The 22,551-nt window shown below is 46.6% G+C and overlaps 1 protein-coding gene across 5 annotated transcripts in view; it reads right to left on the bottom strand.

Moving 5' to 3' along the window:
- The window catches only part of ATP8B4 (ATPase phospholipid transporting 8B4 (putative)), a 74,801-nt gene that overhangs the window by 46,404 nt on the left and 5,846 nt on the right, over positions 1-22,551 (bottom strand). Inside the window, exons 1-3 of one of the 5 annotated variants that reach the window (XM_004937129.5) lie at positions 19,197-19,399; positions 13,981-14,059; positions 3,854-3,912 (exon numbers count right to left, since the gene is read on the bottom strand). In XM_004937129.5, the coding sequence (XP_004937186.2) occupies positions 3,854-3,912; positions 13,981-14,023 (102 nt within the window). In that variant the 5' untranslated portion in view covers positions 14,024-14,059; positions 19,197-19,399. Of the gene's footprint in view, positions 1-3,853; positions 3,913-13,980; positions 14,060-14,429; positions 18,995-19,196; positions 19,400-22,551 lie in introns of those variants that run through there. The other 4 variants (XM_429208.7, XM_040656493.2, XM_004937130.5 and 1 more) reach the window with 4 other exon arrangements.

The raw sequence follows: 22,551 nt of genomic DNA, 5'->3' as shown, positions 1-22,551 counted from the left end.
ATAAATACAGGATTAGGAGTTAACTTTTTTGTATTTACAGACCTATATTGGGTCCGTTTCTGTGCTGCAATAAGTGTCTCTGCATGTCACCCCTTCCTGCTTCGTTTCTGACTCATTCCTAACTAATTTTGTGAGCTGGTGGGTAGTACGTACCTTCACACTCAGCCCTTCCAGATTAACTGCACAACAATTTGTACTGAAGGTTGGTTTATTTTTCTAAGCTACCGAGTTCTTGCTGTGCAGCATAAGGCCAAAGGTGTCTGGGGCTGCACCACTCTGAGAGCGCTTCACACTAACCCAAATAAACCCTGACCTACCCAGAGCCATCACTAGAAGATGCTGCCCTTTATCACAGCAAATCAGGTTGGACATTGGGAAAAACTTCTCCAAATGAGCAGTGAGGCATAGGCACAGCTGCCCAGGGAGGTGGTGGAGTCACTGCACCTGGAGGTGTCCAAGAACCGTGGAGGTATGGCACCAAGGGATGTGATCAGTGGACATGGTGGGGATGGGTTCGCGGTTGGACTGGATGATCTTAGAGGACCTCTTCAACCTTAACGGTTCTGTGATACTACGAATAATCATCAGCAGACACCTCAGAAGCACCATCAGATGAGAGACATCTCCTTTGACCCCATCTCCGCCAAGACTCTCCGCTCAGATGGATCAGTGAGACCACCCCCATTTCCAGCTGACTGTAGGACACACTTCACAGCACGTGGCCCGTGGGGACAGACCTTCAGATCTTCCTCTGAAACTGTCCCTCCGCCTCCATGGTAAGGTGAGTTCTACCAGTGCAATGCCTATCCCCTTCTCTACCCCTTCAGTTCAGCCTTCTGCACCGGCCATCCCTCCTGCCCTGCTGGTGCTCAGATAAGGGGCTCTGCGGATGGAGTGATGTCTCTGAGACACACTGCTTTTTGTCTCTTGGGGAGTTTTCTGCTGAGTCCCAGGAGCAAATCTGTCCTCTGGGTTCTGCTGCAAATCGAAGTGTGATGGATCTGGACATGCCCTTGCATGAATTGGCAAGCACCATTTTCTGTGGTGCAGCACTGTATTCCTGCAAAGCTGGTTTGAGAGTATTCAAGAGTTGCTTCATATCCAGCAACTGCCAGAGCTGATGTCACCCTCCACACACACAATAGATTTTTCAGGTTTTTTTTTTTTTCCCTCCCGTTTCTTCCTTCAGAGATATCCTCTAGACTTCGTACCGCAAAGGGAAGATAGCTACAAATGGCTGAGGGCAAGCACACTCACCCGACTGTACGTGCCCACTTCCCTGTTCTCACCAGCAGCCCTGTCCCTTTCATCCATGCCTACACAAAAGAACTCTCTTTTTAGTGAAAGGCTGAAACCTGCACACCAGCTGCGACACACAGCCTGGCTGCAGTAATAAAGCAAAACACTACGCCTCTGTTTGCATTTCCCTTTCTTCTCACTGGCCTTTCTCAGCAGCTGCCTCACCCTGGAGAAACATTTGCTGCCTCACCTAGCTTTGTTATGGGAACCTGTTCTATAGGTTTTATGGATAACATGGCCTTAAGTTACCAAGCAAAATAAACTTTATCCCTGTAGCTTTCTTTGTACAAAATGCTTTCTAGGTCTCATTACAGTGCTGCGTTTCCTTCTTGTTTCTGCCCAGGTCTCTGTTCACAGAATGTAGTTTCATGTGCACTGAGGATTCGGAGTCAGGACCGTTTCGGTTCTGCTGGACCACATCATAGTGCTCAGCAGTGCAACTCCACAGTGCTCACAGAAATCTGAATATGAGGAAGGGACCCAGATTTAACCCCTTCCAGTGCAGTGAAACGCTGGTAGACTATCATGCATATGCCAGTGCCTTGGGAGACTCTTTCCATTTTTAGCATTTACAGAAGTACCCAGCCATTTACAGGATGGGACCTAGAGTAACTCATGAGCAAGGTTAGTCACTTTCATAAAACATTGAAATGTAGCTTTATAAATGGACCTTTCATCAGGGTTTACTGGAAATAAGCAGCCAAAGACATGGTGTTCAGCCCTATACGGCATAGGCTGTGCTTGCATCACTACTTAAAGTATTTTAGTACCTCACCGCCCACTCACCTACTCAAGATTTGTCTCTTTCTGGACAGTCTTCTAGAATTTCTAAGTCTCAGTCTACACTGGGCTCCAGGAATCATTACCCATAGGTGACCAAATCGAGGGGTACGACAACTGAAACTCATCGCCAAGATTTAACAGCTGGCCCTTCATCTGCCTGCACTTTCACACCCAATCAATAGACTCCTATGGAAACCCTCCAGAGCTCTCACAGCCCTCTCCTTGATTTTGGTTATTTGCAGATCCTTGGCTATGCAAGGAATAAGCTGGGAAGCAGTGACATGTAGTTATCTTTGTGAGTGGCTTTTCAAAAAATAGACTCAGTGCCAGGAGAGTTGTTTGTTCTCTGTGTTCTGACATCACTGTACATTTCCCTCCTACCTCCCTGTCCCACCGCCGCTCGTAGTCCACGTTGCAATCAACCAATGAAAGATCTCAAACACACTCATAGCAGCAATGCTCACCATAGAACTCTGATTGTAGGCTCTATGCGAATCAAACGCACTTTCCCAGTCTCAAACCAGCAGGCTTGATAAAGCATTTGTGCTGCATAGTCCTTCACATATATTATCTGCAATGCATTTCATGTTCAGTACACGTGCAGCAGCGCTGTACTTAGCATGGCTCTAACCTGTGTAACTCATGGATGAAAGGTGACCGCTGATTACCATCCAGTTCTTGCTGCCAACAGATCAGCTACATTAAGATCTTTAGTCAAAGCTAATGGCAAGTCTAAGTTTCTACCTTATGATAAATCACAATACATTGAAATGTTGAGTTTCTCCAGTTGTGAAAGGACCAAGAAAACACCGACAACGTGCCTAAACAAAGCATGGTTCAAAGGAGCTCCTGAGTAAAACTGAAGGATGAATTTCATTGCTGCAATTCAGATACGCAAAAGACAAAAACTCACAGAACTCACTGCAATATCAGTTGGCAGCTGTACGTAACTTTGAATGAATACAGCTTTAGGATTGCCCAGCCAGGAGATGACCCTGCAGCCAAGCAGTATGGCTCTACCAGCTGATCTAAGTCCTTCTCTGCACACAGGGAATGCAAACAGTCCCCATCTTTGGGAATCGAGCTGCCCACGGGGCTGCCTGGCAGAGCTGGGTGCTGGGCAGCACATCTCACAGTGCTTCTTGGAGGCACAGACCTCATGGCACAATGCGAGCCCAGCAAGGCTGTGAAGAAGATGGAAATAAAAGCTGGCAGGAAGCCATGAAGGCCAGATTCAAAACCTTCCTGCCAGAGAGGATTTCACTGCCAGAGCTGAGGAACTGACACATTTCCTTTCATGTTTTACTTTAAATGGAGTCACATTTCCAACTGAAATTTCCCCCACAGGTTCCCTTACTGAAAGACCTTGGAGGTCTGAGCTTCCAAAAAAAAAAAAAAATTTCTGGAAGTATGTAAGGCCACTTATGTGCTTTTCTAGCATTAGGTCTCCTTTGACCACCCATTTGCAGGGCTGAACTGCCTGGGTGACTCAGTAGTGAACCATCTCTCTGACGTGTTCTCTGGCACATCTGTCCTCCTGTTTCACCACAGAACACAAAAACAAGCCTTGCCCAAGTGTTTCTGGGAAGCCCACACAATTAATTCCCTAGATTTATTTTCTGCAGAGTCACTGATACAGTTCATCCATGCCGTGCCCTCGTAGCAGTAAACTGAAGATGAGGGGAGAGCACCTTGTGGTGTGAGGACACGAAGCACGTGCAATGGCATCTGTGGCTACAACTGCAACAAACAACATTTTCTGGTTACTTACAGCATATTCGAACTGTAGGTTAAAATCTCGGTTGTTTGCTTGAAGGTGTCTCTCTTCCTCTGCAAAGAAGAAGAATCACATCAGACATGCTTGAAGGTAGGCAGAATCAATACAGGCATGAATGAAGCATCAGGAAGAGAAGGTGGAGCTGCTAGCAGGTGACAGGAGACCTGGACTCTGTGCTGTGTTCTAAATCTCCCATCTTAGGGAACTGAAGAGACTGCCAGTACTGATAGAGCAATTTGAATGCACAGGTTGCTCACAGTCTCCTGGGCTGGAATCAACAATCAGCTGGTGCTGCTCGCTATCCCTGTTCTGCTCCATCTCTTGCCCCTGACGTTTGTGAAGCTGTTTCTATGGCCCTACTCTTAGTGCCATTCTTCTACTACAAATGCCCATTCTAGCATCACCCCACAAATGGGACATCACCACTGCACCTATCCTGAAATCAAAAACCACTGGAAGGGATTTCAAGAGGTCACCAAATCTACCCTCTATCTGAAGAGGTGGTCATGCCTGTTACTCTCAATAAAAGTTCTAGAAAGCTCTTGTGATTTTTCCAATTGCCTATTCCAGGACTGCACTGTCCTTCCCATGGGGAAGGTTTTTTTCCCATTGTCTTACGCAAGACATTATTTCAATTTAAACAAACTGTATCTTCTCCTGGGATGATCAAAGGCTCTCTTCTGCTCCCCGTCATTTCCTTGTGCTGCTGGCCAAGGACACAGAGCCCAGATGAGTTCATGATGCAGTGAAGGCTGCTCAGCCTTCCTGCAGTCTACCCTTGGAAGGAAAACACAATTCTCATCTTTAGTCAGTTCTTACAGTTTGATCTGTCTGGAGTGGCACCATTCTTGCTGCTTTCCAGTGGGCCTTCCAGCTACTTAACCTCATTCTGGAAGCACAGAACCCAAAATGAGCCTTCGTTTGCAGTCGCGGCCTTACCACAGCAGAGCAGACCATAAAGGACACCCCACCTACCTTTCTGACAATGAGTATTTGAAATGGAAAATCACTTAGAAGCTATACAAAATAACATCCTTTTGCACCACCAGCACTTCGTAGACAGTGTGGCAGAATACGATCCACTGGGGCCGATCCCTTCTGGCACAGCTGATGCCTCATCAGGCATCACAGACCCCTGATTTATCCTTACTGAAATGCAACCAAACTTCTCGAAACTGTCCCTCCAGTTAGTCAGTTCTTCTCCTGTCTTTTGGTGTGCTTGTAGCTCCTGCCAGGAACAGATTTACTAACCGTGCTCTTTAGACTGCTAGCCAAGCAGGAAAATAAAATACTGAATACCAGATCCAGGATACATCCACGATGACTCTCCTGAGTTTATCAGTCATTGATAACTATTCTCAGTGTATTTTTTTTCTCAAAAAAATGTTGGCAATCGGCCTACAGTGATTTTATCTCAAGCATGTCTCTCCAGCTTACTTGTATAAATGCTACAAATGACAGCCAAGACACATTATAGCTATCTAAGGCTCCTTTGTTAGCCCTCTGGCTACCACTAACAGAATTAATTTGTGTTGGACGTAGTATTTCTGGACTGCTGGCTGTTAATCATCTCCTCCACCACACACTTCCATTCACTTTGAAGTGGTTTGTTTGACTGTTTCAACCTTCACCCGAGAAGTGAAGCGTGCATATCTATAATTGCTCAGCTTTTCTTCTTCTGTTTCAAGGCAGGAGCTTTTTGCACTCTCCTGAACCATACCTGCCTATGCTCGGGAGTGTCTCCAAGGCAGCAGGCTCCAGGCCATCCTCTGCCTCACTAATCTGCCCCATCCCTTCTTTATTCCAGCCCCACACATCTCCCCTTCTCCTCTGTTGGCAGCAACTAACGTGAGAGGTATGTAACCAAGGAAAAACATGTATCAGATTCCTTAGCATGATTTCCTCAGCTTTTTCCACTATGCAGCAGATGTAAAACGTCTTTGATCTTCCTTCTCCTAGAAGGGTCACTGAACCCCCAGAGAACCCAGCTTCTACAGAACAACTTTTATTACCTTTTACACTAGCTCTTTCTCACTTTGAGCTTTGCCATGCAGTCTGTGCTGGATAAAACAATGCTCTGTACACCTTCTAGAACCATCTTTCCTCTGTGTGAGGTGAAGGTGATTCCACCACTTCCTTCGTTCACCCTTCTGAGGCCCTCTGAGTCATCACAGCTTACACTCCTGACCTTAGTATCAATTACTTAAGGAAATCACAGTTCTGCTTAATTCTCCCCCTTCCTGAATTCCCTCCCCGAGATCTGAGTTAATAATTCTTCCTATTCACCAAGGTTTCATTCCTGAACTCCATTTTAAACATGTTGCTGTTGTCACTTTTTCCCAAGCAACATCCTGCCATTTTGTCACCATTCCCATTTGCACTGCCTCCCGCTCTCAGCTTTCCAGCCAGCTCCTCCCTGTTGAAGGCAACCACTTCTGCAACAGACTCCTCTCCATGCCCAAAAAACCATCTACGTCTGCACCAACAGATTGTGCCTGCTCAGCCCAAGAGCAAGAAGAACACATAATTCTCCCCTCTGCGCCTTCCCAATTCTGCATCTGCAGAACCAGGATTCCTTATTTAACACCACGCCATACCCTTCAGAAAACTACATTAATTTCTACCAAAGTCTGCTCTTTTTGGTGCACTACGCCTGTGTTCTTTACCCTCGTATATCATTACTCAGAGATCTGCAATTTGTTTATCCCTCTCTTCTCCGCACTGGATCTCAGAGAACATGAACATACAAGGAGAACATCTCACCCCCTGCCACCTCTGTTATCCTTCCAGAATGAGCTTTATTCTTTTCTATTAATATTCCAGCCTCATGAGTTCCAACACATGTCTATTATACCTATTAACGATGTATTAAGACATCTAGTTCTTCCTGTTTATTCAGTCTTGCATTAGCAAGTGTCTAAGCTATTCAGGGATCTGAACTGCTATCCTTCCTCCTTTCCCTCCAGAAACCCTATAAATAACGTTGTTTCCCTAATTTTTTAAGCCCTTCTACAGATCACCAGTTTTCATCTCTGCATGTGGGCTGCTTTCATCAAGTCCTCTAATTACTAATTTAAGCCCTCTTTACCATGTTAGCAGGTAAACGTGCTTTTCCTTTTCCCCCAGGAAAGCTCCCACCTGCCCTGGCTGGGTGGTACAAACCAACACAGAGGCTTCATTCAAGACTGTGAAAGTGCTTAATCCTTCACTGCTTTCCTCAGACACATACTGCTCTTCTTTCACAACAGGAAAAAAATGTGCAGAGAGACTGGAACAGCTCGTCCAGCGCCCAAGAGGAAAAAAGAAGCAGAGCTCAGCAGGTCCATGCTGACATGGCTTCATCTATTGTGTTAGGTGCCCTTTCAGGAATTTTCTTGAGAGTAACAGCTGTTACCAAAGTAGATGACAGAGAAAGCATAAGCCCCTGAAGGACAGAGGCACAAAGACATCTAGAGCTGCTAATCTGGGCTGGAGCCCTGCAGGTATTTATTCCTCCCCCAGGACACGATTGCACACGGCATGTTGCAGCACATCCACCTCAATACCAGCACTCCTCACTTTCAGAAGACCCAAGCTCTTAGCAGGCGTCAGCCCTCTCAGAAAACAGTGTCCCTTAAGGCTAAAATATAAGGCTTTTTCTAATGGAAAGGTTTTCATTTTCCTTGCTGGGTATCAGCCAGTACCTCTGCTAAATCAAGAACGACCACAAATTGCAGAGGGTGCCTCATCCAACATCAGCAAGCCAAACTTTCCATCCTCCAGTCGGTCCAAAGGAGAACCATCACTGACCACTGACCAGAGGCATATGGCAGCACCATCTCAGTGAGTTTATTTTTGAAAATAATAATAATAATAATAATAATAAAACAATCAGAACCCGCTATATTAGACCAGACAACTCCTACTCATTTCTGTAACTGTTTGGGTAGAAATGAAGACTCTTGGATGACTGCTGTAAATAAAAAGTAGTGAAACTCTACATTACCCCAGCTACGCCTGGAAACCACAGCTCAGACTGTTCTGGCTGCAGATCCAAGGACGCGTGTCTTATCATGCACTGGTAATTCTGGGAGCACTGAGGAAACAGGGAAGGGAAATCTGAAAAGCGATCGGATGACAACTTTTTCAGCTCTTGAAACTTTTCTTTAATCTCTAAGCAGCTTGTATTAAACTTTCTGCTTCTCCAAACTGCAGTCACAAATCACTGGAAAGAACAAGTGGGATTTGTGCTCCAAGTTATCATCTCACCGCCACTGAAAACTATTTTAAATTATTCATCAGTGGAAACTCAGTGTACATAAATATGGCTCAGTGCCCAGTTCTTGGTCTAACCACTGAGACCAAGTCACTGGGAAAGTGCCTGTTTTCTCAGGCAGACAGATTTAGGACCTAAACCAGAGAGTAGCATCTGGATTTAATAACATGAAACCCGTGCCAAAAATGAGCTACGAATGTAACTGGACGGCCCACCAGCCCTCTCATTTAGGACTGCTGCATGGAAAAGTCCTGCAAAAGGTTAGACTTGAGGTCTAGTCAGAGAGCTTGGAAAGTTGCTGCTGGTTTATGCTTGAGGAGCATGTGCCAAGAGCTTTAAACAAGCCTCTGGAAAAGGTTTGTAGAAGTTAGGTCTGGTGGATCCAAGGAGCGGGGGGGAGGTTAAGATCTGCCCGGTTGTGCCAAGTCATATACAAACTAGGGCCTGATATCTCATGCTTGGAACAAACACAGCCCAGTTAGGGGAGTGCCGGGGTAACTGAGCCTGACAACAGAACTGAGGCAAACTCTATAAAATAATAAATCTCTGCTCCACCCTTTAAACAAGTGACCTCAACAGCACGAACATCACACTGGATCAGATGCAAAAAGTGGCAGCTGAGAGCTGGGCTCATCTCCTCAGCTTCCCCTGCAGAGGGGCTCTTAGCAAAGCCATTCAACTTGCCAACACCAAGTTGTGGAAGCTGTAGCCTCATTTGTTCTTCGGGGCACATATTGGATCTTCCTGGGACAGTCCTTCAGGAGGCAGCCATTAGGCCTCACCCCAAGAGGCTGTAGGCAGACTTAAAAGACCTCCACCAGTTGCAGCACACTTTTTCTTTCAGGACTCGCAATGGAGAATCATAAAATCACTGAGGTTGTAAACGACCTCTAAGATCATCTCGTCCAACCCCAACCCATCCCCACCATGCTCACTAACCGTGGTTAACCATAACTGTAACCACATCCATCAGCTCCATGTCTCCATGGTTCCTGGAGACCTCCAGGGACAGTGACTCCCCCACTTCCCTGGTCAGCCTGTGCCAGTGTCTCACCACCTTTCCTGAGAAGACATTTTTTCCTAAAATCCAACCTGAACCTCCCCACTGCAACTTGAGGATTCCTTCCATCATATCTTATCTTCCTCAAGCTGTTGTGGGCTCTACTTTTGGACACCTCACCTTTGTGGTGTGATCCAGCTTTCAGCATCACCTCTCACTGATGGCACAAGTGCCACCTTGCAGCCAGCACACAGAAGACGGCCCATCTCTTCACAAGCAGAGAACTCCCTGCCATTATTTCTGGTCTTTTCTGGACTGCTACTTTACATGCACAATTAAAAGAAATCTGCCATAGTGTGTCGATACCCATGTACTCCCACCAAAACAAAGAAAATTAGTGTCCATTGAAGGATAGTGTCATGGGAGAGGGCATACCATTACATGGTGCATTGGGCAAATAAAATTGCTGTTCTTAGGGAGGTTACTAGGCAAGCTATTAGCCAAATTCTCCTTTCACCTTACAGCAGTAATTGCTCCTTTTTGAGAGAGAGAGGATGTACACAGCAAGATTCTTGAGTACCATTCCAGAGTATCATAGCTGGGTTAAAAAGTACAGGCTTATTTTCTATAGCATACATCACAGGGTTTCCAAACTACAACGTGGCAGTACCTTGCTGGGACCTGAGCGAGCTCTACACAAAGCCAAAGTCAGGGTTCTTGACCCAACAAGCTCAGTGCTTTAATACAAATCAGAGAGTAGATGGATGAAAGGAAGCACTGCATGATGAGTCTGAGGCTTACACTCTACAACATCTACAACATCTACATCATACAGCTGGTCCAAGATGCAGATAAAAGCTGAAACTTAAGGCAGTTAAGTTGCACCAGGGTAGGTTCAGGTTGGATATTAGGAAAACCTTCTCAGAAAGAGTGGTCAGGCACTGGCACAGGCTGCCCAGGGAGCTGGTGGAGTTGCTGTCCCTGGAGGTGTTCAAGAACTGAGTAGATGTGGCAATGAGTGACATGGTTAGTGGGCATGGTGGGGGTGGGTTGGGGTTGGACTAGATGATCTTTGAGGTCTTTTCCAACCTTAGTGATTCTAGTCTGAAAAACAGCATAACGCCATAAGGTTCCCAGGGCTGGTATGCCAATTCCATGCCACAAACCCAAAGAGCATCCTTTGCTTAAAACATGCTGTCACGGTACAGCCATGCATATGCAGATGGAGAAGAGATAAGAGCCAGGTGGGACGGAAATGGGAGAGGTAAGGATTACAGCCCAGCCATGCCTGGGGTGGGCACAAGCCCAACTGCAAGGCAAACAAAGGTATTCTCACTATTGACTTGAAGGAGGGGCTCTCAAGGGCTCTGTGCTGTAAAACTGCATGGCTTGGAAATGCAGATAGCCCTTCCTCTGCAGAGCTTCTCTTGCTGGAGGTGATATACGCTGGCAATCACACGCATTTTCATCTCTGAAATGGACTAGCTTGTACTGAGTGTGCGGGATTTAATTTAGAAATCTGGAGGCAAGGCCATTCAGATACAACACCATACACAGAATTAGCCTATTCCCTCCTGCCCTTTCCTCCATTACTAAATAAAAGCCTTCTCTATCATACCATTTTTTTTCTCAGAACAACGAGAACACTCCTTCCTCCTGTGGAAATTAGATGCAAGAAATACACATTCATGTTAATGGATTGTGTTTCATGGACACAGTGGAGCACAGCAACTGGAATTTGCCAGCACAGGTGAAATATTTCATGAAATATTTCATTTCTGGATGAGTTATTAATGAAAGATGATTTTTTTTTCTGGCATCACTGACAGAAGACCCACTTAAGAGAGACCGCAATTTTCATACAGCAGATGCAAGGTCTGAAACTGAAGGTTTCAAGGATGAACTGGAATTATTTGCACCTGCGTCCAGTAAATGTTTAACACAGTGCTAAAGTTCAGTACTGGATCCTGCCCTTTTTTAGAAACAGCACTTGATATTATCACCATAAGGAAAGACGAAGAAGGAAGTGCTCCAAAAGGACACCTTTGTTTGCCCACCATTTTTACACTCGTGCCAAACAGGGCTTCTGGGAGGACACAGGCCTGGAAGAGGTGCTAGATAACCTTGAAAGATAAAGTATTCCCTATGAGGTCTTTCTGGGAAGGGATGGAGTGTGCATCTCCTCCCCCGTCCCCCATCTCCTGCCTTACTGCCAGCTCCGGTTCTTCCTTCCCTTCCTCCCTTCCTCCCCCTGCGATGTCTCACCCACTTGCCTTGGCTCTGGGCAAGGGCTGGGGCTCTCCAGCTCTCAGAAATGCAACAGATTATTTCTCAAGTAGTATTTGCATTTCTCATGTTTTGCCAGCCTGTTTCAGAATGAAAAATAACAATATTCAAATATTTCAGCAGCAAAAAATTCTGTGTCATCTTCATTTTGGAAAAAAAAATTAGAAATTTTATTTTATTTGGCTTAGATTCTTTTTTTTTGTATCCTGCTTTGAGTAATACTCGTTCAAAACCATTTGACCACTATGAGCACGCCAAATAAAGCAGCTGAAATAGATATTTAAATAGATATTTCATTTCATTCTGAAAAACCAGTCTGATGGTGACTGGCTGGCACATATCACATCCTTTACTAGAAAACATTATCTCAGACATGCACCACAGCTTGACAAAAGTGCACACGCTGTCAATAACAGCAATACACAGTGATAGGAAGTGATATAATATCATAAAAACAAATACAGATCTGAAACGAACATTGAGAAGTTTCTCAATTCACAGTTCTTTTCCTAATGGGAAACTGCCCAAATAAATATATTCTTCATGCTTGGTGTCTGTTGTGATCTTTCCTGTTGGATATTAATGGGAGTCCCGAAGGTCAGCCAAGCTTTAGGCCCATGGAGTGAGTCTTGGGCTGTACTCTTCCTCAGGAGCTGCTCGTCTCAGCTGAGCACAGACCCCAGCTGCTCAAAAACCATCTGCCCCTCAGCAGCAGCAGGAAGGAAGGCCTGGTGCAGCTTTCCAAAAGCCTTGTCTCAATTTAAGCCCTTCCTCTTCCTCTCACTGTGCCCCAAGGCTGGGCTGATGGACATGAAGCTGCAGCAATGATTGCATTTTGTCTTCAAATTCTTCAAATTGTGCAAACCTTGGCATGCACGCTGGGTTCAGGGCACTTGTGGAGATGAGCTTTCCCTGCTCTCTATTTCTGTACGTTTAATAGATGGCACCTGACCATCCCCATCCTCAAGGTACAAAGCACCAGTGCTGAGTTCTGCTGCCATGTGAAAAAGCCAGTGAGCACAGATTTTCTCAGCCACTGCCAAGGCTTGAGACATATTTCTTCATAGACACTCTGAACCAAAAGTTTTCCCACTACTCTTACCTTAGGAAATGCTCATTGCAAGTCAAGATCCATGGAAAAAAACCTCACAGATACTGTTTCCATGGAAACACCACCACTGCTTACCAAGAGATGTAGTCCACTTTGACTTGAAGAACCTCACTGATGTTGACATCTGAGGAATCAGTTTCCTCCAACAACTTTTCTGTGCCTGACATGACAGCACAGGGGCTGGAATTAGATTATATGTAAGGTCCCTTCCAACCCAAGCCATTCCATGATTCAGTGCTTCTGCGGTTCTGTGATTCTATGACACCCAGAATCTATGGTTTCTAGACCCCCAGCGTGTGGGGTGCTCCCTGCAGAAGAGCCTCATCTGAATCACAGAATCACAGAAAGGCTGGAAAGACCACCAAGATCATCCAGCCCGACCATCAACCAGTGCCTCTGGCCACTGTAAATCATGCCACTCAGTAGCACATCTCCACAGCTCTTCACCACCTCCAGGATGGTGACTCCACCCCGAGCTGCCTGTGACAGTACCTGACCACTCTTTCTAAGAAATTTTTCCTAATATCCAACCTGAATCTCCCCTGACATACTTCAAAGCTGCTATCTCTCGTTCTATCAGCAGTCCTAAGGACCTTCCCAAACACAAAGGCTTCTGAACTGTTGCATTAGAATAGCAGTTCAGCTCTGGTATTTGCTCCAAGGATGCAAGGAGCAAGCACAGTCCCTTCAGCTTTTGGGCAGCAAAATTAACAAAAAAAAAAAAACAAAAGAGAAAGAAGAGATCTTTCAGCTTCCCGTTGCGGAATCTCCTCATTTTCTGACCACCTTGCTCTCTCTTATGCTCTTAAAATCTTACAGTTTGATTCCACTGGTTTCAAATAGGTGAACAAAGGCATAAAAAAAAGTGAAAATAAATAATTCCCTGTAACGTGTTCCTCTGTGTGTAGGAAGCCCGAGTCTCTCAGATTTTTGACTGAAGAGGGACTGAGTGCTGCCCTGCTCAAATCTAGATACAAGAAAACACACACTTCTCCCAATACAGCAATATGATCTTTGCAATAGTCAGAAGAGTTCAGCACATGGAGGTGCCCTGGGTGGACAGAGGCTCACAGAACAGTTCGTGCTGCCTTCCAAAGCCAGGAAGGAGGGCGACCTGGGGCTGGCAGAGGGTCTCCCCTGGGATCCACCACCTCCTCCTGTCAGAGCAGCAAACGGCACAGCGCACTGCTCCTCCGCACGCACCCCAGGAGATGTAGGTGGGAAGGACATCACAATCCGGACCTCCCCAAGCCATCACAGCCTGCTAACTCTGCAGCCTGTTCTGCTTCAGATCTCCTCCTGCCCGTCGGCACACAGCACTTCCCCAGGGCAGCATGAAATGCAGGAAGAGCAAACAGACGGTGCCTTCCTCCACCTGCTCTGCAGCTGTAAGCCATGCTCCCAGGCGTGCTCACACGTGTGCTGGATTTACATTCCTTACCTAAAACGCGTTGCCAAACCTCACTCACCTTTCAGTTTCTTCTTTCCAAATTTTAATCCAAACAGAGACATCCCAAAACTTTATTTTAGTCCAACTCCATGGAACTTCTGCAAGACAAAAGAGAAGGTAATTCACAGCGGTTTCTTCCCCACTGCACGGCACAACGTGAGGCACACACATAATTCTGGAGCATTTTAAAGGCAAAACCATCTCAGGTCTGTGGGCTGCACTTCCTCAGAGTGAACTACCTTACCTCAATTCTCTTACTGAAAATCCTATCCTATCAGTGCCACAGTAGGGCTAAGGAAACAAGCGTAGCAGATAACCTATGCTGGGAACAAACACCTGTGAAACACAGCTCATACCACGGTCCCAGAGCACTGCTGATATCCCTGTGCTGTGCCTGGTGCAGACATAACCTTCACATCTTTTTTAAAATGGAGGTAAACCTTAAGGAAAACTCCGTAGTTATCGCACCTGCTTTTCTGTGTGGATGTTCTATTCTGTGCTGTCTGTGTGGATATCTCCATCCAACGACTTCGTGGCTGAGACTTTGGGCATCGTGTCCGACTGGGAGGTGTCCCTGCCCACGGCAGGGGGTTGGGACTGGATGCTCTTTAAGATCCCTTCCAACCCAAACCACTCTGGGATTCTCTTTCCCAGATGTGAAAACAGAGGTATTTTTAGCAGCCTGAGATACGCCTTCTTATCCCTAGCTGACCTCCCTTTGTCATTTGCAACAGATTTTTCCAGCGTGTTTCAGGACGATTAGTATCATCCCTTACCAAAACTTGCTTGCTAGCACTGAAAGGTGCCCATAAGCTGGTATGAAGATGAGGCTTGCTGCCCACACATCCAGAAGTGAAGACATTGGGTTTCCCGGAGCTCCAGGATCTGCAGACCCAGTAGTTAGCAAGCACTATGCCCATTTGGTACAGGTACACTGCTGAATTTGCACCTTGCTGTATTTGCCAAATATTACAGAAGGACTGTTTGCAACCCCAAAACCTCTCCCAGCTGTGCATTCCAATGACGAGGGATGTATTTTCAATGGGGGGGGGGAAGGATGTTTATGTACATGGAGAAGCAAGGAAGAGAAAGAGGCTCTATGCCTTCTTCCAGCAGTAGTAACACGAAACAGCCGATGGAGCTCAGATCCATATCTCATCAACAAACATGTGAAAATGTTTCCAGCTCTGCCAATGGATTTTGTTAATGACTGTGATTTTTAGATTACCAGTATCAGATATGACCTCAGTATGGCAACAAGACGGCAACAATTCACTCATTTGTCATGTACAGCACCTTTACTTCCCTTGTTTTCTCGGTGCAGTTGATGAGGACTGCGTTCCTTGCACATCTTTGCTCAGCAGCAAATTTAAGTGACCATCGTGAACAGCTTAATTCAGCACAAGTAATGTTGCATGCTCTCTGCTCCCACAGAGCACTGCCTTTTAGGACAGGTGTGGATGATAATTCTGCTGTGTCCATTCACACCAAATTCACCTCCCATGTGTTATTTCCATCACACAGACTGATCACAGCAGCTTACTTAGCCAAAGTGCAGGAATTATGAACCCAAGCTGACCCAAACCTCTCTGCAGAATTCAGTTCTTGGCTTGCCCTAACCACAATGCCACCTGAGAACGTGTCAGTCTTCAATGGGCACACATGTAATACAACTGAGGGCTTGACACACCCCTGTTGTGCAACGGTGTACCCTTTATTTTCATTCTATTACAAATACCACCATTTTCTTGTTTGTTATTGACTCACACATCTAATCCTCGTGCTCCTTTACTTAGCAAACCACACAGCGTGCTCACAGCCCGCTTCATGCCAGCACACCTCCATTCTTGTGGGTGTCAATACCAGAGGCCATTGGCTGCAAGCGTGAAAACAAACCTAAGCAGATGGTGGTGGAGTAATCCCTTGTGGTGGTGCTGCACATCCTGCTCCTGTTGGTGCTGGTCATCATGGCCTGTACAGCAAGATGGCATCTCCTGGCTGATCCTCACTCTGCCTGCCCCAGCTCTTTTCCTGGGCTCCCAGTGCAGCCATGCAGGGCATGCTACATTCCAGATGTCACCTTCATTCACATCCCAGTTCAGTTTTCTTTATGCCTCCATTTTTATTCTTTTTTTTCCAAATTTGAGATTCAGTTTCCTTTCCACGCATTGCAACTGAAGGCTCTTCATCCCCTTATCACTCACGTGCGCTGCTTTGGTCTTAATTTCCCCTTGTGCTTTCTGGAAAACATGATGTCTCTCATATGTTTCATTTTTATGCAGTGCAAAGTACTTCTCAAATTTTGGCGAGGCACTTTCACAACCTCCTATCCCTGAATTAACTGAAATCCCATAAAACATATGAAAAGTTTCAGTAGTCAGAAGACAATTTCCTGCTTGCCTTTGTTTCCCCTGGCACCAGCTGTTTCCGGATGCAAAGTGAAGCAGTGCTTGTATCTCCTCAAGCTGTCCACCCCTGCATCAGCACCAACTGGCTTTTCCACTGCTCCATCTTCTCGGTGGTTTTGTTTCCTTTCTGCTTCCTCCAGGTACCCCTCACTGCTCCATGATGCACCGGGGATAGACAGCTCTTTAATCACGCAGGTCCAGCCCCTTTTCCTAGCAGGACACAGCTCACTTCCCCATGTCTCCACAGCCCATAGCACAAAAGTCATTTTAAACACCAATTCCCACTTCCCAATTCATGGGGATTCATGAGCTATGAATGCACAACTGCTTTTCACTACAGAAAGCTTTTGTACCTGCAGCACTCCACAAATATGGATGCCACCACAGTGAGGGGTAGAAAACTTAGCAGCAATACAGCACAACAGTAATGAATGGAGAGCAGATGTTCCAGATGGAAAACATGGCTGCTTTCTTGGCCTCATTTCTCTAGGCGTAGCTACACAGTACATCAGACTTGATAAATATGAACTAGGAAATACTCAGTGCTTCTGCTCCCATCACCTCGTTCCAGACTCTGTGAAATGATCCACACTAAACAGAATCATTTTGGGGAGGGTTATTTTGATCCAGATCATGGGGTGTAGTTGTGTACAGGCTGAAATTCCTGTGCAAACATTGGTTTTAGCAGACCTGAGGTGGTTAATATTAGAGCAAATTGTGCTCTAATATTAGAAATGAGCACCCAGAGTCCAAGGAAAATAGGCAGGAAAACAAGGCTTCTCCAGCCACCATACACAGTGTGGTATTTGTACACTCTAAATAACTGAAATAGCTCTGCCAGGTAAAGATTCAGAATCCATGCCATGCCTTCACCCACCAACTTCATCAAACATCAGATCAAGTTTTAAAAGTTATTTTTGTTTCTGTATTTAATTGATGTCACGAGCACAAATATCCACAAGCCTTACATTTGTTGTTTGTTTTGTTTTGTTTTTTTTCTCATGTTGAAGTACCAAACAGCCAACTAAATACCCAACAACTCAACATATGAGAAAACACATCCCAAGCACAGCGCATCACCGTGAGGCTCAAGACTGCCCATGTTGCAGGCTTGGTGGAGCAGTGCTGTCGAGCACCATGAGGTGAAACAAATCAAAGCCCCACATTTTGAATGCATATCACTATAAGCTGCATTTGGAGGCATAGCTGGGAAAATTCAGAGGGTTTAAAATACGTGAGGTTCTCCAGTCTCTCTGCTTTTTCCATCCCCAAGTTGCACTTCTGCTAAGGGATGTACGATGTCAAACACTGAACCAGGAGTCACGTTTGCTCCTGGGTATCACAGAGTGGGACATCACGATGGTGCAGTGCTTTCTAATGCTCTGGGAAGAGCAGCACAAAGGCTTGGCACTCTTGGCATGGACTGACCTTGTAATGTGCCACGTAAAGTTATGTTTGTAAAGGGCCTCCTTCAAAGGTCTGCTGCGTTAACTCTTTCAGGCAAACTAATCAAATTTTGATTCCTGAGAGTATGATGACTTTCTTTCGTCCTATCTAAAGCAAATGCTAATGTTTCAGCCAGAAATAGTTAGCACCCTCAGAATCGGGCTCCTTCAGGGGCTGGAACGGGGCAGGTCTGAATTCAGCCAGGAATAAGCTGAAGAAGCTAAACATGGTCACTCTGACCATCAGGCTTTGCAAAAGAAGTTGTGGCTCAGATTTAAATCTTCCCATTCACTACAACGACTTTGAAAGCCGCCCTGAGAACTCCCCAGCGCGTGTAACACCTGAAGATGTACCTGGGATGGGGCGAGACAGCCCCTCGCCCATGCAGAAACCCAGGAAACCGCGCAGCGCCAAGCGCTGCTCCCCCCTCCCTTCCAACACACCAGAGCAATTAGCTGTAATTGCCGGGAAGCAGCCTGTTATCTGCCACGTCTCAAAGCCACGATCCAACATCCTCCGTCTGTCTTCATTAAAGCGCTCCTCAGCGCTGACACCGGGAGGGCGGCCGAAAAGGCCGTGCGCTCCGCGGGGCGGCCGCGCTCGGGTTACGGCGCGCAGCGGTGCGGTGCGGTGCGGTGCGGTGCGGTGCCCTGCGCTCCCCCCGGGCCGCCGAACAATAGCACTGCGGCGGCTGCTCCGCGCGCTCCGCCCTATCGGGTCTCTCGGGAAGGGGGGGGTTTGGGGAGGGCGGCTGAAATAAATAAATAAATAAGAAAGAAGCTCAGCCCATAGCGCGGCATTAAGCTTTACAAAGTTGCCCGGGGTTTGGAAAAACGCAAGTTTTCCACCTCCTACGCCCCCATCCTCCCGCGAAAAGTTGACCGAGGAGAGAGGCTTGGCGAAGGGAAGCGTTCGATCTTACCCTGGAAGGCTCCTAAAAGTCACAGCAACAGAGCTGCTGCCCTCCATAGCACTCCTCTCGTCTCCTTTACTCGCAGCTCGATCCCCTCCCAGGATCAGCAGCTCCAGCGATGGCATTCATTCAAGGAAGCAGAGCCACACGGGCATCGTGCGCTCCTCTCCCGCTCCGTACGATCAATCCGGCGTGGCTCCGCTCTTCCATACAACGTCCCGGTAACTACTACACTTACTCCAACTTCCCTGCTTCTTACTTCAGTCACTAGGCTTGGCTTCTCGCCAAATCCTTCCTCTTTTTTTTTTTTTTTTTTTTTTTTTTTTTTTAATTCTGTTTCCTGTAGATAGGGGGAGAGTAGCGGCTCCCTTAAAAAATTAAACACCCAGCACAAAGAGCTGCAAAAGACCCCAGTTGAGCGGAGCACCCCCTGTGACTCTGCAGGCGACAGCTGATCTCCTCACCTACCTCCTGCCGACGCGGAAGCCTTCAAAGGAAGAGGGTGAAAGCGTCCAGCATATCAAATTGCCTTAAAAAAGGATGAACCTGGCAAGGGATCCATCTCCCAGCAGCTGCCACCCTGCTCTGCACTGCTGAAATCAGTCAGGGTTCCCTAAACCCAGAGAAACTCTCCTACAAGTTGATCCCAAGGCTCTGCCTCGCACACTTTCAAACAGTCGCGAGCAGCAAGTAGAATTGCATAACTGCAACCACAGAGCTTCCTCCAGACCGTCAGAGGATCACTCAGCTGCTGAGACGTCCAGGGTTGCTCATCCCTGCAGTGTGACCTCCCTTTGGCTGCCCGGACACCCATGTGCCCTCCTTGCCCTCCTTGCTGAAAGCCCCAAGTGCCCTGAGGGGCCTCCCAAACTTCCCCTGTCTCCCCACCACATTGATTTCTTTCCCCAAGTCATGGGACTGTATAGGCAGTGACCTCCCCTATGTCAGAGCCTACCAGGTTCACTGAGAGACCCAAACTGGGCCAACTACAGCAGTAATCCACCTTCCTGTGGACTGCAATCATTCTACGATCACTGCGTTCTTTGCCTAAGATGTGTCAACAGTAACATCTGCCAAATGTATTTCTCTCTCTGCTTTTTTTCTCTTCATCTGCAGTGTTTTCCCATTGGGTTGACAGGAATACTGCTAGAATTCATTTCAAGCCTACACATAAACACTTGAAAGCATTAATCAGCTGATTAATTGTAGTAACTTGAGAGACAAAGTCTTCACAAAGGGTATTCTCTGGAAAATGAAGTTGTCTGAAGTCCTATCAAGAAGAAAAAAGAAGCCATGGAAGGCCCTGCATGCTGCAGTGGCAGAGCTCCTGTGGTCACAAAGGGATCGGTGCAGAGTGGCAATGAACAGCACCCCATAACACCAAAGGCAATTTCTGAAGGAAGAGTAAGAGCCTGCACCCCTTTACTTTGACTCCAGGGTTGTTCTTTCAAGCTGCACCTGTCTCAGACAATGTTAGCTAATGATTCCACACTGCTTCTACTTGCTTTGCTGACATCTTTCTACTTGCATCACTTCAACGTTGGCCACAGTCATTTCTTCCTTCTCGGTGCAGGGGTCATCTCCTCCCTTTGACATGAGAGTAGACTCAACCACAGAATCAGCTGGCCTTGAGACTTGTTGTTTATACTTCCAGATGGCTAAAAATCAGATAGGTTGTTTTGTTCTTGATTTTTGACCAAACATACATTGGCAATGCCTTTTTCCTTCTGCTATACATTCCCCCTGCACTTCAGTGAACCTGCACATTTAAGTTCGGCACGTGTAGAAGCATTCAGAGGAGCAGCAGTCACTTAACATACCAAATAATCTCTGAGATCTCTTGTTGTTTTACGCTTTTGGCTCTTGGGAAACAGCTTCCCAATGATCACACCATTTCCTTCCTCCTTTACAGATTTCTAAACACATAATGGAGGGATGCTTTCTGTTTATAGGAACAAGCAGCTACATCCAAACCGTGGTTCTTCACCTTTGGTTCCTCCACTTTCCCAACTGCCCACCAGTTGCAGAGGGCAGGATGGATGCTATTAAGACCTTATCCTACAACTGCAGTTGGGAGAATGACTTCCAGACACTCAGCCTGTGCTGGATTTCAGCTACACTCAAGATGCAATGACACTGCCTCCTTCTGGACCACATCCTCTGTCCCTCTAAACAGCAATGCTGAGAGACAGCAGATGATCCTCTCTGGAGGACACAGGACCCAAACATGCCTGGTGACCTAGTAAGGCTCTCAGTGGTTTATGTAACCAGAGAGCACAACCTGTGTAGAGAGAAATGGGGAGAATACATCCTAGAGCATCCCACAGAGCATACAGAATATTAGCCCTAGTGAAAGTCCTCCCTATGCAACTGCTGTATTTAAGACTACTTCCAAGCTGTATGCTTTCACACCTATCCTATGCAGTTCAAAATGGGCACCAATGAGTTTTACTTTCTGGTATTGTCTTCTAACTCCAGTCATGCCAACATTGCAACGTTTGAAGCTTGACTTGCTGCACAATGGTTGGTACCTCTCATTACAGAGTCAAGCTGGGCATACCCCAGACCCCAAACCATTGTGGTCTCCTTCTATACCCTATGCTTTTCTTGCCCCAGCTTTCCTCCCTGCTTCTGACAGCCTCCAACAAGGAGAGGGATAAGGAGCAAGCCCCACTTTGGAGCCCACAGATATATCTATTGTGGTCATGAGCATCTATAAAAGCTGCAAGGGACCATATGGATATCTTGTCCCACTGGCAGACTTTCCATCTCCCGTTCTTCTTGTCCTATAGCTAGTTACCTGGGAAAAGAGGCCGACCTCCCATTGATGCACAACTCATCCCCTGAAATGAGAAATTCCACGTGACCCTACTGGAAGGGATGCTCTGTATTCCCTTCCCCACGCACAGCTCTGTGGGTGCAATCTGAAGCCTGGTGCACAGCTTCAGCACTGCAGGGTCATACTGCAGTATTCCCACACCTCACTGCTTATTCCAGCAGGTGGGAGCTGACACAGTGCTGTAAGATAGATGCTGAATGGAAACGGTCAGAAAATAGTTTCATTGGGCATGTGCAGGATAACATGACTCATACTGGTCAGCATTCGGTGGAGTGCCACTTACCTGCAGAAGGGAAGGAACGGTTTGTAGCTCAAAATTCCCTTTTTCCATCAGAATCCTGTCCCAGTGCTGTGAGCCTTTAACAAACAATGATCCTCTGGGGAAATTCATGTGAAATCCAGAGCCGTGCAGGCTCTTGCCTTCAAAAGGAAAGAAGCAACCAGCTCTGCTAACTGTGGGTCTCCTCTTCCTGGCACCAGCACCAGCTAACATGATACCTTCTGGCATTTTAAAGCAGCAATTAAATTAGTCTTTCTGCCCCTTCACAGCCCATAGGAGATAGAGCAGAGGTGAAAAACTTTCAGTCAAATGGTGTTCATATGGGCTCAGCTGCTCAAATTACACAGAGGAGATAAATTTTCCACTCAATTCTGCAGGGAATGAGGCCCAAGAACACCCAGTCCCTGAGGTTTCCAGTTCCCACCAGGTTTAGTAACTTGTGCTTTCAAACTCCATCAGTTTCATTGTCTGGGTAGGGAAGGAGCAGCTGCAAGGATGAAGGTCCTGCAGGTACCTGAAATAGCTGCTAGGTGATTTGAAGGCAGAACAGGACATCACCTGTCATAGGGTTATGTTCTTGGACCATAAATCTGTGCCTCTTCACTTGCTGATGGCACAGCATGGGGAGAACACAGGGATCAACCAGCAGCAGCCCAGATGTGCCCATGCTGCTTTTAGCACGTGGTTCCTAGACAGCTATGGTG

This window comes from Gallus gallus, chromosome Z (assembly GCF_016699485.2).
Source record: "Gallus gallus isolate bGalGal1 chromosome Z, bGalGal1.mat.broiler.GRCg7b, whole genome shotgun sequence".
In the NCBI taxonomy this organism is placed as follows: domain Eukaryota; kingdom Metazoa; phylum Chordata; class Aves; order Galliformes; family Phasianidae; genus Gallus; species Gallus gallus.
The sequence above is the reverse complement of the archived record's forward strand: the minus strand, read 5'-3'. Positions and strand labels throughout refer to the sequence as shown.